The following is a 15,695-nucleotide window of genomic DNA, read 5'->3' as shown; positions in this document are numbered from 1 at the left end:
TGAATATCCATTCTATGCATCTATGAGGAAAGCCCAACAGTTGAAGACTTATTGTCAAACGACTTTTTGATATTGGAGAAGGGTTTGGAGTTAGTAACGGAATCGAAAGTGGTAGTTCAATAGCTACACTTGTTAGTACTTTTGGTAGTATAAAAACAAGCACATATATTCACGAGATGGGACAACAAGGAAGTCGAATAAAAGTTACAGAGTCCGATAAGGCAATGTTGCAACTGAAGATGGCTAAAGATGAGTTACATAGATATTCTCGTCGTACTGAAAATTTGATAGGGGTCGAAAGAGCTGAGTTAAGGACTCTTTGCATTAAACTTAAGGGGAAGCAATTGAAACAGGATAATCGTGCGAGATTGTTGTTAAAGCGGATACATTATCAGGAACGATTATTGGAACAGTGTTCTGATCAGATAATAAATTTGGAGACAATGGTCCAATCCATTGAATTTAAACTAATAGAAAAGAAATTTATCGATGGACTACAGAAGGGAAATCAATTGTTAAAGAAGCTTAACGTTGAGTTGAATCTAGAGAAAGTAGAGAGTATTATGGATACTGCTGCAGAACAGATAGAAATTCAAAGAGAGATAGACGATGCTTTATCAAACGCGGTTGTCGGATCTACGATAAATGATGAAGTTGATAGAGAATTGGAACAGTTAGACCGTGAGGTTAACGGTACCAAGGAGACTGCACCTGGTGTGCAAGATAGACTGGATCAACTCCCATCAACAAAGGAATTGGGAGAACTCAAGGCTTCGGAACCAGAAAAGGAAAATGGAGAGTCCCAAAAGGAAACTCCAAAAGAAGAACCACTATTAGCATGAATTAGAAAGGAAATAGTATGGAAAATAGAATGCTCTAAGTTCGTCTTTGTGAATACAACAGTATTTTGCGTCTTGCATTTCTAGCTGGTTGTTGAAGTTTCTGTATTATTTCATTCATTCAATTAATTAATAATATATACAAACCATTTTACATTTAGATTTACAGGAATGGGAAATTATACTTTGGCATGTACCCTTTAATTAGGCAGTGCGTATTATGATTTCGCAATAGGAAAGAGGGCTATGAGGAAAGAAGAAAATAACAAAAGATTGTGTCCTAGAACATGCCATGGTCATTAGAATATGAATAAAGGTATGGAGTTATGATTCGTAGATGAGTGAGTGGCTTCTTTTTTCAATTTTCGTCAAGCCATTCCAAAAATTCTGGAGTGAAGTAACTGATGATTAAGCGAGCACCAGCTCTGAGGAACCCATAGTGCGATTCAAAGGCAATACTTTTCAAATCAACAACACCCTTCTCTGCAGCAGCATGTAACATAGCGTATTCACCACTGACATGGTAAGCACACACTGGGAGGTCGCGACAGATTTCAGCTGCATCGGACATCACATCCAAATAGAAAGTAGAAGGTTTGACGATGATACCATCTGATCCTTCTTGCAAATCTCTCTTTAAAGCACGTCTAGCTAGGCCACGACCTCCTGAAGGCAATTGATAGCACTTACGATCACCTTTTCCTGGTTGAGAACAAGCGGCATCTCTGAATGGACCATACAAGTTACCACTGAATTTAGCGGAATAACTCATCACAAAGGTCTTATGAGCCAATCCATGCTCGATCAATCCCATCTTAATCTCTCTGATCCTACCATCAATCATATCACTTGGCGCCACACAATGAGCACCAGCAATGGCATAATTGACAGCAACGGCAGCAATTCTTTGAACCGATTTTTCTCTGTTAATGGTGCCATCTTCATACAAGACACCACAATGGCCATGGCTAGTGTATTCACACAAACAAACATCGCAGATAATGTACAAATCAGGGAATTCTTTACGAAGTAACTTGATAGCTTGGATTACAGGTCCTTCTGGATCATCAGCAGAAGTAGCAACTTGGTCCTTAGCTCCGTCCTTCAAAGGCACTCCGAATAAAATAACAGAACGTAGACCCTTGGCAACCAACCCGGCGACATAATCTTTTAATCTGTTAATACCAAATCTCTTGATATTTGGCAATGATGGTATAATAGTTTCCTCATCATCCTGATCACTAACGAACAACGGGAAGATGAACATATTCTTTGTTAACTGTCTCTCATTCTGCCATTCTCTCAATAAAGGATGGTTATAACCACCGGCAAGAATAGAAGGAATATCGGTAGGACGTTCGTCCAAGAATCTAGCAACATGGACCATTTTGGTTTGGATGTATGTACACAAGTGAATGTACTATCTTTAGGGCGGTGCTTCCCTCTTCGGATCTGGACAGAATACACCTTCAGTAAAAGAAATGTTGCTGCTTTTGATGCGGATATTGGGACTGAGTTACTTATAAACCTTTTTCAGATAGGCTCGGAAATTTCTTTTTTTTTTGGGAATGACTAGTAAGAATCCTTTATTTTTGTATCACGTGCTTGGCATGTTTTAAGTTGGTTCTTTATGAGTAAATACAGTTTAGGTATTCAAAAATGCACTTGCACACAGGCTGCCGTCTTTATTTTATTTAGGTTGCTGGTGGTTTGGTTCTTCAAACTATAGAACTTTTGAATTGTGTTAGTTATTTTTTGTTGTATTGGATAATGAATTTATTCATATTATGGATCTGCCGAAGTACTTAACGATAGATGCCAGACCGACGGGTATCAGAACACGAAATGCTTACGGGGGTATTCTAAAAAAGGATCAGGTAACATTGAGTGTTTTTGTTTCTAATTATACGTATCTCAGTTTAGCTTTTATGTCTATACCCTTATTTCTCCTGTAACTCTCATTTACAGATTAAGGTATTTAATAGTAAGAATTTCATGTGATTTGATGAGATGAGATAGGATGGTTTAAAAAGTGAATGTAATGGCCAGAATAGAATAACAAGAGCAAAAGTTATCTGTCTATATAACCACAATGTCAGGCTTCAGTTGTGAAGACGAGTTGCATTCTCATAACCATGACCACGGTCACAGTCATGGCGATGATCACGGACATGGTCATAACCACGATCATGGACATTCTCATGAACCACCTGCAGAAACGTTCTCTAACCAGTCCCTATATACACATATTGACATGACAAAAGTACAAGTCCTGAATGGAGTTAGCAATGATAGGTCAAGTTTGGTTTCAAAAAGCTTTTTGAAGCCGCAAGATGAGAAGTATAATACTTCCCTTTACTTAGAGTCAGACGCAGACTGTCAAGTGTTACTTCAGATTCCCTTTACTGCATCTGTTAAAATATTTGCAATTATATTACGAGTTAACAAGGGTGGATCAGGGTATAGTACACCAAGACACATTCAGTTGTATAAGAACTACAATAAGAATTTGGACTTTGATACCATAAACGATCTGAAGGCGGAGTACACCGTCGAGTTTCCAGACAACGTCGGTATTGAACCAGATTATAATAATGAATCATTATTTGATGATGACACATTTATCAAGTTTGACTTGCCAAGGAATATCTTCCAGAATTGTGAGAACTTGACTGTCTTAGTGAAGGATAACTGGTCGGGTGATGAGGATGACCTTAATAGATTATATTTCTGTGAGTTAAGAGGTGAAGCGACAGGGAAACTAAGAAATTCAGGAGTTCCAATTGTTGCAGTGTATGAGGCGGCTCCGAACCCTGCTGATGTGAAATTGGAATCGCAAACTATTAATTACGCCTCGTAAAGGGCAGTTCTGTTCAAGAACAAAGAAAAGTTTGTGATAGTAAGACAAATCAACCTAAAAATAGTTGCATGGTATATATGTATATCTCGTATGTTGAAATGAGCATATAGTCGTAAGGAAATGCGACTCCACCTCTTCTCACGGGGTCACATCCGTCCCTGTCCGATGTCGTTTTTTATTTTCACTTTCACTATGGAATCTAAGTGAAAAAAGAACGATAGAGAGATAGGATCAAATTCAGGACCACCAGAGTAGGAAGTGTGGTATCGGATAACCCCAGTGACCACAAGCTCTATCATGGCGGATGCAGACAAGATTATTAAACAGTCTGAGGCGCTTGATCAACTAGCCAAACTAGTGTTATCTCAGTCCCAAAAAAAGCAGTCGACTCTCCCGTCTTTAAAAGAGGAATACGAGAACAAACTGAAGAACGTTGATGAGCTCATCTCGATGATTACATCCGTTGAACTGGATAAAGAGAAGTTCTCAAAAATGATTTCGAAACAAATTGAGATTATTCAGAAAGACGGTCAAGAATATGCTCTAATTCCAGTACAAAGAACTCCTAAACAAGCCAAATTTGGAAAACGAAAGTCTAAAGCTAACAACATTAAATGTTCTTATTGCAATGAAACTGGACACCTCCGATCAAAATGTGAGAAGAAACTCTTGGGAGTTCCACCATGATAGGTAATGTGTTCTATTATTACATATGTGAATAGTGTGAGAGTGGTAGACTCGAATGATATTTAACAGTTATAAATTATTCCTTTCTGCAGCAGGAACCCTGTTTTTCGCTGCTTCTTTCGTTTACTTTCTTTCACTCATTAATTCTCTTCTGGTTGCATCTTGAAGTAGGTTGGTATCCACCATAGATTTCTTCAAATGTACATACCTCACAGTAGAACCTCTGATGAACATGTTCCTCACGCTTGATAGATGTGGATATTTTTCATTATTGTTGGACGAAATGTTGTCTAATTTTAAGTTCAAAAATTGGTCGACTGATTTTAGAGTACCTGTTAGTTCAATACCGTTCTTTAGTTCGACTTTGACTTCATGATCAACCAGGGTCTTGAAAAATGAAAATAATAGCATGGTTCTGGACAGTACGGCCTTGGTTCAGAGGTCCATGCATTTGACTTTTGAATGTGTTGTAGTTGTATTGTCAAATTTCAACATGAAATTGTTTTAAACAATTTCATGTTGAAGGAAAAAAAAAAGATACATGTACAAAATTGACATACACAACTTCATATGTAGAAGTAGAGAAGCTGCTGGACTTAAGAGGACTAGCTGGGATATTTTTACGTCGATTGCTGAAATAAAACTATTGCCAAAACATTCAAGCTAATATGTGGGGCTAGATAGTAAATAGACAAAAATAAAATGATAATGATAAAGATTGTAACGAAACAAGAAAGTAACGTAAAAGTACGTAGAAGTACGTGAAGGTACGATATTTTCAAAAGTTAGCATCACGGTTATCTCGTAGTTCTCACTTACTCCTCTGCAACATCTTCTCTCTTCTTTAAAACAAGGGGGTGACCAGTAATCCTAAAGTAGATATCCTTGACATCGTCGGTCATGGATTCGAAGTGAGATGAGGAATCGTAAGATTTAGAGATGTAAATGTTGTCTTTAGTGCCATCTTCGATCGGTTCAAAGATTTCTGAAATACCCATGAACCTCTCCTCAATTGGGCCCAACATTTTGAAAGCCGGCTCTAATTCGATATGAGGTTTATCAGTTTCAATGATGGTTGATACACTGGCGAGGTAATGACCCTTCGAAGTAACTTTATGGGCGTCAGAGACAGTAGCAATATAAATGTCGTTCTTTCTTCCAACTTGTGATTGTGGTATAATTATTTGGCAAGAATCAGCATTACTAGTGTTAGGAACAGGTTGTTTAGTGATGCAAATTGCTCTGATCACCTTTTCACCTGTAGTTTTACATTTCTCAGGGAAGTATGTTGGATCTGCGATGACTATTGGTGCTTTTGCAGTACCTTCTTTGGTGACAATACCTTCGAATTTACCATCGTCTGAGTATAAAACCTTTTCAATTGGGGTATTTAGCATGTATGTCCCACCGTAAATAGCTGATAATCTAGCAAATCCTTGAGGCAATTCGCCCAACCCATACATAGGGTAAATATATGGAGATTTACCAAACCTGGAAATCGATTGCACATATAGGATAATTCTTTCCACTGATGGTCTAGCAGGTTGTTGCAGATAATCGTCATTGGTCCAAAGGGCCATTGCGTGTCCAATAAATTCTCTGGTTGAATTTCCTAAGCCAAATTTGTAGTATACCTCATCCATAGTGTTTTGATCCAAGTTTAAGCCCTGATGTGTGGCGATATCTTCTTCATTGTATGCACTGATCCATTCCAAGAACTTCTTCATCCTTCTTTTCTCGAAGATACCCAATAAAGAAGATGAAATAGCCTCCATTTCGTTAGCAGGAACTTTATATACTTTACCTCTGTTGTAAACGTACGAGCCAGCAACTTGCTTGAACTCGATATATCTGGTGACGTCAGTATGAACCAAAATGTTAGTCAATTCACCATTCGCCATCAAGAACTTAGGAATCAAATCCACGTTCCAATCTCTATCCTTGCCAAACTTTGACTCAATGTCTTCCTTACTCAAAGGATGTTGTTTGAATTTAGAGTATAGTTGCGTTAATGTGACACTGGATGATTCACCACCATAATGGTCCTGTCTGTCAACATGTAAGACTTTTTTCCCCTCGATTGAGAGTAAGCCAGATAATATACACTCGGTAAGACCTGTCCCAAGGACGATAACATCATAATTTTCGTCCATTATTACAAGCTTTTGTCAATTCGACGTTCTATGAACTAGGTCCAACGTTTCCTATCTAGTTGAAGGTAGCCCTACGTTTGAAGTCGTTATTGTTTTCTTGCTAAATACTATGATCCTCCCTATTATTGTTATTTTTATTGTAACAATCGCACTTTCTTTATTTTCAACACTAATTCAAGGTTAAAAGACAAACGTTCTAGACGCATATAACTGCATTCAGTTCAGGCATTGATCTCGAGCGTTAACAAACTAGTTGGACAATTTCAGATGCTCATAAATTGCTGAAGATCCAGGAATGTTCAGCACCTCGAAAGGTAGTATGTCAGTTCAACCAATATCGTAAAATAGTGACTGAAGTTTTCTTCACGTGACCCAGATCTGTGAACGGAGGTTTCAATATTAATTATAACAAAGACGATCCTGGGTTGGCAGAGAAAAACTCGGATCCCTTCACTGCAAAGTTTATACACAAAACCATATTCCCTCATTTGTCCCAAACTTCGTTTCACGATGGACAGGCCATGGATACTATTCATAGCTGAACCTGAATACAGTTTACAGGAATATAAGCTTTTGCAAAAAGAGTTCAACACGGTTAATTACACACTTGAACGAGATGTTGATGGCACTGGTAAGGAAGCATTTCTAACTTTCTTGGACCAGCATTCGAAGCAAAAGGGTCCAATTGTCGGAATATTTGGAGGGTATCCACAATTCGCTCCCTTAGGTGGTTTGAGTGCAGAAATCTTGGATGATCATCGTTGGCCTGGGTCGATCAAGTGCATATGTCTGTGTTCTGTAGGTTACAATTGGCTCGACCTGAAGTCACTACGGGAAAAGGGCATTCAACTGTACAATTATGACGACATGATACAGGACTCTGGAATTGTAGCCAACGACGTTGCAGATTGCGTCCTCTGGCACGTTCTAGATGGGTTTCGGAAATTCTCAAGTCAGGCACATGCATTGAGATCAGCAAGAAACACTATCAAGGCTCGTTCAGAAATCGTACTGGAACACGGTGAAAACAATTCACCAAGGTTCGAATTTGGGCACAGATGGAAACGAGGAACCTTTAATGAAAGTTGTCGGAACAAGAGATGTCTCATTATGGGACTTGGACGTATTGGAATCCAGTGTGGTAGGAAATTGGATTCCGGATTAGGAATGGAAATACATTACACGCAGAGAAATCCGGTTACAAAAGAACAAATAAGCTCGGACACTTATATCCAGAAGTGGCAATTCCATCCAATCTCTGAGCTACTTGAGTCTGATTTTCAGGATGCGCATGGAAGCAGTCCATGCCTTGAAACGTTTGATTGCATTGTAATATGTCTACCAGGAAATGCATCAACACATCACATGATCAACAAAACTTTTCTGTCAAGATGCAAGTTCGGCGTTGTTATCTGTAACGTCGGAAGAGGCTCAATAATCGACGATGATGCATTACAGCATATTATGGCACAAGAACCCGGCAGAGTTAGACATGTAGCAATGGACGTGTTTCACGATGAGCCAATTGTAGAACAATGGTTATCTGAGGATTGCCATTATAACACCATCACCCCCCATATAGCTAGCAGCACAAGAGCTGTCTGGGAAGCGAGCAATAGACTGGCGCTACAAGTTTTGAGTCACGTGTGTGCTTCTTCCTCTTCCGAACCTTCCAAGAATTCAGTACCCGGAAGATTCGGTTCCAAGCCCGACTCTGAACCGTTCTCAAAAGCACCAGCCCCTGCCCGGAAAACATCGCTTTCACAGCTCCCCCGGGTTCTCTAGGCAGATTCGATAAAGGTATATCTATGTACATATCTAAGAAAGGAGGATAAGAAGAAGACCCTTTTATCTGCAGTATCTACTGTGCCCCTCACCCCGGAACTATTACCAAATCATGTCTGCTCTTTATGCGTTTCTCTGTTTTTCCCTCTTTTCTTGAAACTCCGAATTGTTTCAGGGCCAAATTGTCTGTCTCTTCCAATTTGCTCCGGTAGGACTTTTTTGTCCCTAAAAAACTGTCACGAACCCCGGAGTTTTTTCAGTATTTTTTCATACTAAAGCTTCGGCATACTTATGACATTATCTACCAGAGACCGGACAACATAATAGGCATACAATCTGATGACCAAAAACGCTTCCTATTGGCCAGTAAGCTCATTAAAGCGTCTGTCTCTATTCTTATCTGGCGTCTAATTGATGTAGTGGTTTCCCCTTGTCTCTGATTCGTGACTCAAGATAGGGCAGACAGCCACATAGAAGCAATCAATAACCGACCGATGCTTCGCTGTCCTAGTATTATTCAATAGGGATTGGCGTAGAAAATCGCACGGAAGCAGCAGCGAAAAAAAGCCTTTCATTTTACGTAGTTTTTCTGGCGTTTTTTTGTTGTGAATTTGACCTTTTTATTTACTTGTCTTGTGTTTTTTTCTCAACGTTCCTCTGCCACAGAGAAGCAGGTTGGAATTTCAACCTTTCAAATATTTAGACCAGTTTGAAACATTCTTCCGGGGTTTCTCTATGGCTTCTATTTCATTCATTTATCTGTTATCCTCAAGTATATATAAATATGGGATGTACATGCCATGGGCAATTTAAGACGAAATCATCTAACCGGTAAACGACTGGTGTTTTTTTTTTTGGTTGATGGTTTCCTTAAATTATACAAATCCAGAGATAATCATATCTAATTAACCGCTGTCTGCTCTGCTTTCACTGCTTTCGCATCACCGTTTTCTTCTTTTTACCTTTTTTAAGAAATAAAGATCTTACTGGTACTGCTACGCTAGGTCATCCACTTGTGATTTAATAACATTGACATTAGAAAACTTCTTTATTTTCTAATATTTACTGGCACATATTACCGCTATTATTATTATTTGAGAGAAAAGTTACTTTTTTTCTTTAAACCGGACCTTTTAAAATCTCACAGAATTGATACTGTCACTTTTTTAGATGCCCGATATGACAAACGAATCTTCTTCTAAGCCAGCTCAAATTAACATTGGTATCAATGGTTTTGGTAGAATCGGTAGATTGGTTCTACGTGCTGCTTTGACGCACCCAGAAGTTAAGGTCAGATTAATCAATAATCCATCCACAACACCAGAATACGCTGCTTATTTGTTCAAATACGATTCTACTCACGGCAAGTATCGTGGTGAAGTTGAATTCGACGATGAACGTATCATCATTCAAAATGACCATGTTTCGGCTCATATCCCTCTATCTCATTTTAGGGAACCAGAGCGTATCCCATGGGCTTCCTACAACGTCGATTATGTAATTGACTCAACCGGTGTCTTCAAGGAAGTCGATACAGCCTCTAGACATAAAGGTGTCAAAAAAGTTATCATTACTGCTCCATCAAAGACCGCGCCAATGTACGTCTATGGTGTTAACCACGTTAAATACAACCCATTGACGGATCACGTGGTCTCTAATGCCTCCTGTACTACCAACTGTTTGGCTCCGTTGGTTAAGGCTTTGGACGATGAGTTCGGTATCGAAGAAGCCTTGATGACAACTATTCATGCAACTACTGCTTCTCAAAAGACTGTCGATGGTACCAGTTCTGGTGGTAAGGACTGGAGAGGCGGTAGATCTTGCCAGGGAAATATCATTCCTTCATCTACTGGTGCAGCTAAGGCTGTAGGGAAAATCTTGCCTGAACTTAATGGTAAGATCACCGGTATGTCTATAAGAGTCCCAACAATTAATATTTCCCTGGTTGACTTGACATTCCGTACAGCAAAGAAAACTTCTTACGATGACATTATGAAGGCCCTAGAACAAAGATCTCGCAGCGATATGAAGGGTGTTTTGGGTGTTACCAAAGACGCCGTTGTGTCCTCTGACTTCACATCCGATTCACGTTCATCTATTGTTGATGCCAAGGCCGGTATTGAATTGAACGACCATTTTTTCAAGGTCCTTTCTTGGTATGATAATGAATATGGTTACTCTTCAAGAGTGGTTGATTTATCCATTTTCATGGCTCAAAAGGACTTCGAAGCTGGTGTTTAAGGAGACGCTTTTTTTGTTTGATTTCAAAATCCCAGTAGACTGACAAAAAAGTACTCTTCGTTTGATGAAGACTATTCTCAAAAGTTTTCGACAATTTACAAAATTATGATGGTACTTCAAAACAATACCTTTTGTACCTCCATCCGCCATTATTATTTAATATTCACAGCAATTTAAAGATATTCTATTTACTAAAGGATATCTTCAGAAAATTTCTTAACACATATAGACAAGTTAAATAAAAACCCATACCATGTAAGCATAATGAAGTATACGATCTTAATATTAATTGGTAATAATGTATTTATTTAACCTCGAAGGCACTTTCTTCGTGCTCATAATTTTACCTTAATAGTGTTAATTTAGTAGTATTCTAACAACTCCATATAGGATATCTATTTACAAAGCGTAACCAAAAGAAAGAAAAAAAAACAAATATATCAGATTTCCGCACGTGATATTTTAGTATAGTTCGCCCACTTTAAAGTCATCCTTCTCCATTTGTGCCAACCTAGCCTTGTCCTCTTCGACATTTAACTCTTTTATCAGTTCCTCTTCTTCTTCAGTTAGGCCAGTGATGTCCTGTGTTGGGATGAGTTCTGCATCCATACGAACACTTGGGGCACCCTGTAAGTATTTGATGTTCTCCAAACATCTAATCCGTATATTTTCAAGAAATTTCTTGGAATTTTTGTTTTCATACAAGTCATCTAGTGTTGGATGTAATGAATAATCTGGGCCAAACCAATCTCTAAATGGAATACCTTCTGGAAGTTTAGGTTGTAGCAATACCCCATTTAATAATCCTGTTTCATACGTCCACAATCTTGAAACATTTCTTGGTGTATAACCACCACCTCCAACCACAAGCATTGGTACTCCAAACGACTTGACAAACCGTACACATTCACCATGAGCCTTGATATTTAAGTTAAAACAGCCAAGTCTATCGTGGCCAAGGGAGTCGGCACCACATTGCTGAATAATTACACTGGGCCGAAAAGATGTTATTACGGGATCAATAATGCTTTTGAATAAATTAATGTATGAGTCGTCTTCGATCCCATCTTGTAACGGAACGTTCAATGCAAAATGCTTACCTCTGGAGCAACCTATCTCATCCAAATCACCTGTACCTGGAAAGAATTCGCCGTTATACTTATGGAATGAAACAGTGAACACACGGTCAGTAGTGTAAAACGCTTCCTGTACACCGTCACCATGGTGCAAATCTATATCGATGTATAACACTCTCGGGTGATACCGCAGTAGATTTACTATGGCTAACACGATATCGTTAACGTAACAGAAACCAGATGGATTGTTCTTTTTCGCATGATGTAGACCACCAGACCAATTGATAGCTATTTCACTCTGACCATTAAGTAGCTTTCTAGAAGCATCTAACGATGCCCCAGCATATAAGGCAGCATAATCAAACATTCCTTGGAAGATAGGACAATCGTCACCAATGTTGAATTTCTCGAGTGACCCTCGAGGAAGTTTATTCAATGTATCTGGTGTTACCTTCGCTAAGAAATTGACATAGTCCTCAGAATGAAATTTTGTTAACTCATCCTTTGTTGCTGACCTCGTCTCATATAAGTCCATCACTTTGTGTAACCCGTATGCCGAAACCAAATGGTCGGTAAGCATAAGCCTAAAAGGTTTCATTGGATGCTTGACACCGTAATGATATTGTGATACCTTCGAATTGAAGTGGTACGAGACTCTGGGACTATAGGAAGTCCCAAAATCACAATCAAACAATGGCTTCTCAGCTTCCGTTTTCTCATCAAATTTAAGTGTATCCGATGACATCTTATGAAAAGGATTCCGCTACCACTTACCCGTAATGAATAACTGCCACTCAGCCAGAATTGATACTTGGTAGCTACAATCTGCAAAGAGTTGGGTATTGGCTCGGTCGATTGTCTATTCGACCTTTCCGTACTTTATTTATGTGTTGTTCTGTTATTACTGTATTTTCAAATTCCATGTTTTTTTATTCCAAGTGGATCAGAACCATAAACTCCGTACATCACATGAACCAATCACGTGATAACAACGTATCAAGATGAAGGATGTACCCCACAATTCTAAAGAGAGATCAGCATCGTTGCAGATTCACGTATAATACACTGGTAAAGCCCTTCACTTTCCTGCCAGTTTGGAGCCTGTGTATTCCCCTGTTCACAACGAATTCCTACCTAGATCAAACTCGGATTTGAAAATAAAAAATCCCAGCTTCATCACGAAATACACCATCTTTTTAAGACAGAACCATTGTTAAACGTGGATGGAACTGAGAGGAAAAGCCGGCAATTTATATATAGTTTCATGACATTGTAGGCACAGAAAGTTTGTGAAAGTTGTGGTGATCGAAAAAAATATACGGATTTGTTATATCTTGTCTGGAGCCAGAGATATTGACGTCGGCGGTTGTTTTTTTATTGAGTGGAGTAACAAGGTGAAACGAAACTGAATATAGCTGCGTCTCGAAAGAAATTGTCCGAGCAGTGAAAGGAGTGAAACTGGTATTATGTCTTTGAATTGGGGGTTAGTTGATTTTATGTTGGACAACTATGCGTCCATCACTGCATCCCCGATCAATGGTAGCTTACACGACATTTATGTCATTTATTCCATGTTCATGCAAAATTTCCTATGGAAGAATAACGAATGTGGTGAGACGTATTACCAGTTTTGTGAAGATTTGAATAAAATTTCAGAAGTATGTGGTGGTTGCATGAATTTTGAAGATGATAGTGGCGGGAATATTTTTGGCCAAAAGATTTCATTTGTTGATGGGGACTCCTTGAAAATATTGCAAAAAGTTCATTATGACCAAGCTATTAAATTGTCATTATCACATACTGGCAATAAAGCCAAGCAGATTGCGATCGATAAAGATTCTGTTCAGGTTAAAGAAAGAAAAATTGAAAGCGAACCCATATTATTAAATAAGTTGATGGGCATTTTGGACCAGAGTGAAATTGTAACCCCTAATGCTAAGTGTCTAAGACACTTAAATCAAATCCTCTCGTTAGAACTCGGATCCACTAAGTTATCTAAAGAACAGGCAAAATTAAACACTAAGCGATCACCTTTCATACCAATATGCTCAGATCCGAAACATGTGTCACTACTATCCACCGTCATCAATACTGTTAACAACAAAATCATGTCTTTGCAAGGTGAAAAATTAAAGAAGATTGAAGCTGATTGTCCGGATATTATCGAATGTTCGAACACGCACATTCATTTCATACCAAATTTAAAGCCACAGACGGATCTTTCGTTGGGAGATTGTTCGTATTTGGATACTTGTCACAAGTTAAGTACCTGCAGATACGTCCACTATCTGCAATATTATCCTGAATCTCTCCAAAAACAGAAAATTGAAGAACAAAAAGAGCAACGCAAGCAGTATTCGTTCTATACGCATGGAGAGTGCTGTTCTTCATCGTTTAAGAAGCTTCTTCCTCCACAATGGATCAAATGTGACGTCAGAAAGTTTGACTTCGATATTCTTGGTAAATTTTCAGCCGTTATTGCAGATCCCGCATGGAACATTCATATGAATTTGCCCTACGGTACTTGCAATGATAATGAGTTACTGCAACTACCATTTGATCTCTTGCAGGAAGAAGGTTTATTGTTCTTGTGGGTAACCGGCCGTGCTATCGAAGTAGGGAAAGAATCATTGCAGAATTGGGGTTACGAAGTAATAAATGAAATATCTTGGATCAAGACAAACCAATTAGGAAGAACAATTGTGACAGGTAGAACTGGCCATTGGTTGAACCACAGTAAAGAGCATTTACTCGTCGGGGTCAAAGGCAATCCGGAATGGCTAAACAGAAAAATAGACATTGACTTGATCATTAGCGCAACTAGAGAAACCAGTAGAAAGCCGGACGAATTGTATGGAATCATTGAAAGACTTGTCGGTACACATGCCCGTAAACTTGAAATTTTCGGTAGGGACCATAACATCCGTCCTGGATGGTTCACGATAGGAAATCAAGTGACAGGCTCATCTATCCATGAAGTGGATGTGAAAAGGAAATACGAAAGATTCATGGAAAAATCAAAGAATTCAAAGACAAACTAAAGATGTAATACTCTCTTTACTTCAAATGTCCTAGCTTTTATTTGTCGATACACAGTATCCATTAGGAGTCTGTATGTGTTCCTTCTTACTTTTCTTCTTTTTTTTAATTTATGTCATACGCCCTTGTAATTACAAACGTTACATTACCCACAAGTTCGTGCTACACTTAAGCAGCAATAGGCAATCTTTTGATTTCCATAACCATGGCTGATCCTACGGGCGTTCTATTAGCCAACGCGCTTGTTTTTTGAATTCAATGCAACAAGCTCTCAGCTTAATCTAGCATTCTATATATTAGGAACGGTGTTTCTGTCCACTACACCAACCCCAGCCGGCAAGTCCCTGCAGCAGCTACTAGAATGACATGCGATGGCTCAGGTTTGCTAAAAACCCAAAATCAATTACCGCCAGGCCGTGAAACAAATATTGTTACCCGGACTTGAATTCCTGAACGTCAATATTACACTGTTTGTCAATATGTATAAAGAGATGCAACAGAAACAGAAAATAAAGTAGGAAGTACTTCTGAATCTGTTGCCAGTGTGAACGGTATCGTATGAGCTACTTGTGGGTTTGTAGTCCCGGCGAGACAGCAACACCATTTAAACAAGGAATAGGAACCTTTTATGCTCAGTGTCCATTACCAGAACTTAAGTCTCTCGTGACCAGCAACCAATCATTTTCATACCGTGTAATGTGATACCGAAATTACAACATCGAAAAAGCATGATCTTTGTCTAGTTTCTCCGTCGTGCCATTTTTGGTTTTTTATATGGAGTGGGATATGGAAATATCGCGAGAGAGATTGTGTTGATGCTAGAAAATTTTGGAGGTAGGAAAAAAAAAATTGTTTAATAGTTAGGAAAGTTCAAGTTATTAAAGCTACTCTTTCCATAATAGAAAAGGTTTTATTGGTAAGTCAAAGTACTTTTTTAAAAGAGATTTTTGTGATTAGTTTTCTTACTGTTTACAATTCATTTTACATTCATTTCGAGTTTGATATCTATTTAACG

The 15,695-nt window shown here is 38.7% G+C and overlaps 10 protein-coding genes across 10 annotated transcripts; 6 read left to right on the top strand and 4 right to left on the bottom strand.

Moving 5' to 3' along the window:
- Positions 1-176: 176 nt before the first annotated feature.
- On the top strand, positions 177-842 carry VPS20 (ESCRT-III subunit protein VPS20; the record flags this gene model as incomplete). Its single annotated transcript, XM_455503.1, has 1 exon — positions 177-842. One exon carries the CDS (start codon positions 177-179, stop codon positions 840-842), a length of 666 nt encoding a protein of 221 aa, XP_455503.1.
- Positions 843-1,197: 355 nt separating this feature from the next.
- On the bottom strand, positions 1,198-2,226 carry HEM2 (porphobilinogen synthase HEM2; the record flags this gene model as incomplete). Its single annotated transcript, XM_455502.1, has 1 exon — positions 1,198-2,226. One exon carries the CDS (start codon positions 2,224-2,226, stop codon positions 1,198-1,200), a length of 1,029 nt encoding a protein of 342 aa, XP_455502.1.
- A 705-nt stretch (positions 2,227-2,931) lies between these two features.
- Positions 2,932-3,699, top strand: KLLA0_F09251g (PITH domain-containing protein; the record flags this gene model as incomplete). Its single annotated transcript, XM_455501.1, has 1 exon — positions 2,932-3,699. One exon carries the CDS (start codon positions 2,932-2,934, stop codon positions 3,697-3,699), a length of 768 nt encoding a protein of 255 aa, XP_455501.1.
- Positions 3,700-3,996: 297 nt separating this feature from the next.
- Positions 3,997-4,386, top strand: KLLA0_F09229g (uncharacterized protein; the record flags this gene model as incomplete). The annotated part of the gene is made up of 1 exon (XM_455500.1): positions 3,997-4,386. One exon carries the CDS (start codon positions 3,997-3,999, stop codon positions 4,384-4,386), a length of 390 nt encoding a protein of 129 aa, XP_455500.1.
- Positions 4,387-4,509: 123 nt separating this feature from the next.
- On the bottom strand, positions 4,510-4,797 carry LSM2 (Sm-like protein LSM2; the record flags this gene model as incomplete). Its single annotated transcript, XM_455499.1, has 1 exon — positions 4,510-4,797. The coding sequence occupies one exon, from the start codon at positions 4,795-4,797 to the stop codon at positions 4,510-4,512; it is 288 nt and encodes a 95-aa protein (XP_455499.1).
- Positions 4,798-5,201: 404 nt separating this feature from the next.
- Positions 5,202-6,539, bottom strand: GDI1 (Gdi1p; the record flags this gene model as incomplete). Its single annotated transcript, XM_455498.1, has 1 exon — positions 5,202-6,539. The coding sequence occupies one exon, from the start codon at positions 6,537-6,539 to the stop codon at positions 5,202-5,204; it is 1,338 nt and encodes a 445-aa protein (XP_455498.1).
- Positions 6,540-7,049: 510 nt separating this feature from the next.
- KLLA0_F09163g (putative hydroxyacid dehydrogenase) lies at positions 7,050-8,324 on the top strand (the record flags this gene model as incomplete). The annotated part of the gene is made up of 1 exon (XM_455497.1): positions 7,050-8,324. One exon carries the CDS (start codon positions 7,050-7,052, stop codon positions 8,322-8,324), a length of 1,275 nt encoding a protein of 424 aa, XP_455497.1.
- Positions 8,325-9,494: 1,170 nt separating this feature from the next.
- Positions 9,495-10,565, top strand: KLLA0_F09141g (type I glyceraldehyde-3-phosphate dehydrogenase; the record flags this gene model as incomplete). The annotated part of the gene is made up of 1 exon (XM_455496.1): positions 9,495-10,565. The coding sequence occupies one exon, from the start codon at positions 9,495-9,497 to the stop codon at positions 10,563-10,565; it is 1,071 nt and encodes a 356-aa protein (XP_455496.1).
- Positions 10,566-11,027: 462 nt separating this feature from the next.
- HOS2 (histone deacetylase HOS2) lies at positions 11,028-12,386 on the bottom strand (the record flags this gene model as incomplete). Its single annotated transcript, XM_455495.1, has 1 exon — positions 11,028-12,386. One exon carries the CDS (start codon positions 12,384-12,386, stop codon positions 11,028-11,030), a length of 1,359 nt encoding a protein of 452 aa, XP_455495.1.
- Positions 12,387-13,107: 721 nt separating this feature from the next.
- Positions 13,108-14,682, top strand: IME4 (mRNA (N6-adenosine)-methyltransferase; the record flags this gene model as incomplete). Its single annotated transcript, XM_455494.1, has 1 exon — positions 13,108-14,682. One exon carries the CDS (start codon positions 13,108-13,110, stop codon positions 14,680-14,682), a length of 1,575 nt encoding a protein of 524 aa, XP_455494.1.
- Positions 14,683-15,695: the final 1,013 nt, after the last annotated feature.

This window comes from Kluyveromyces lactis (assembly GCF_000002515.2).
Source record: "Kluyveromyces lactis strain NRRL Y-1140 chromosome F complete sequence".
In the NCBI taxonomy this organism is placed as follows: domain Eukaryota; kingdom Fungi; phylum Ascomycota; class Saccharomycetes; order Saccharomycetales; family Saccharomycetaceae; genus Kluyveromyces; species Kluyveromyces lactis.
This window is presented reverse-complemented; position numbering and strand designations above follow the sequence as displayed.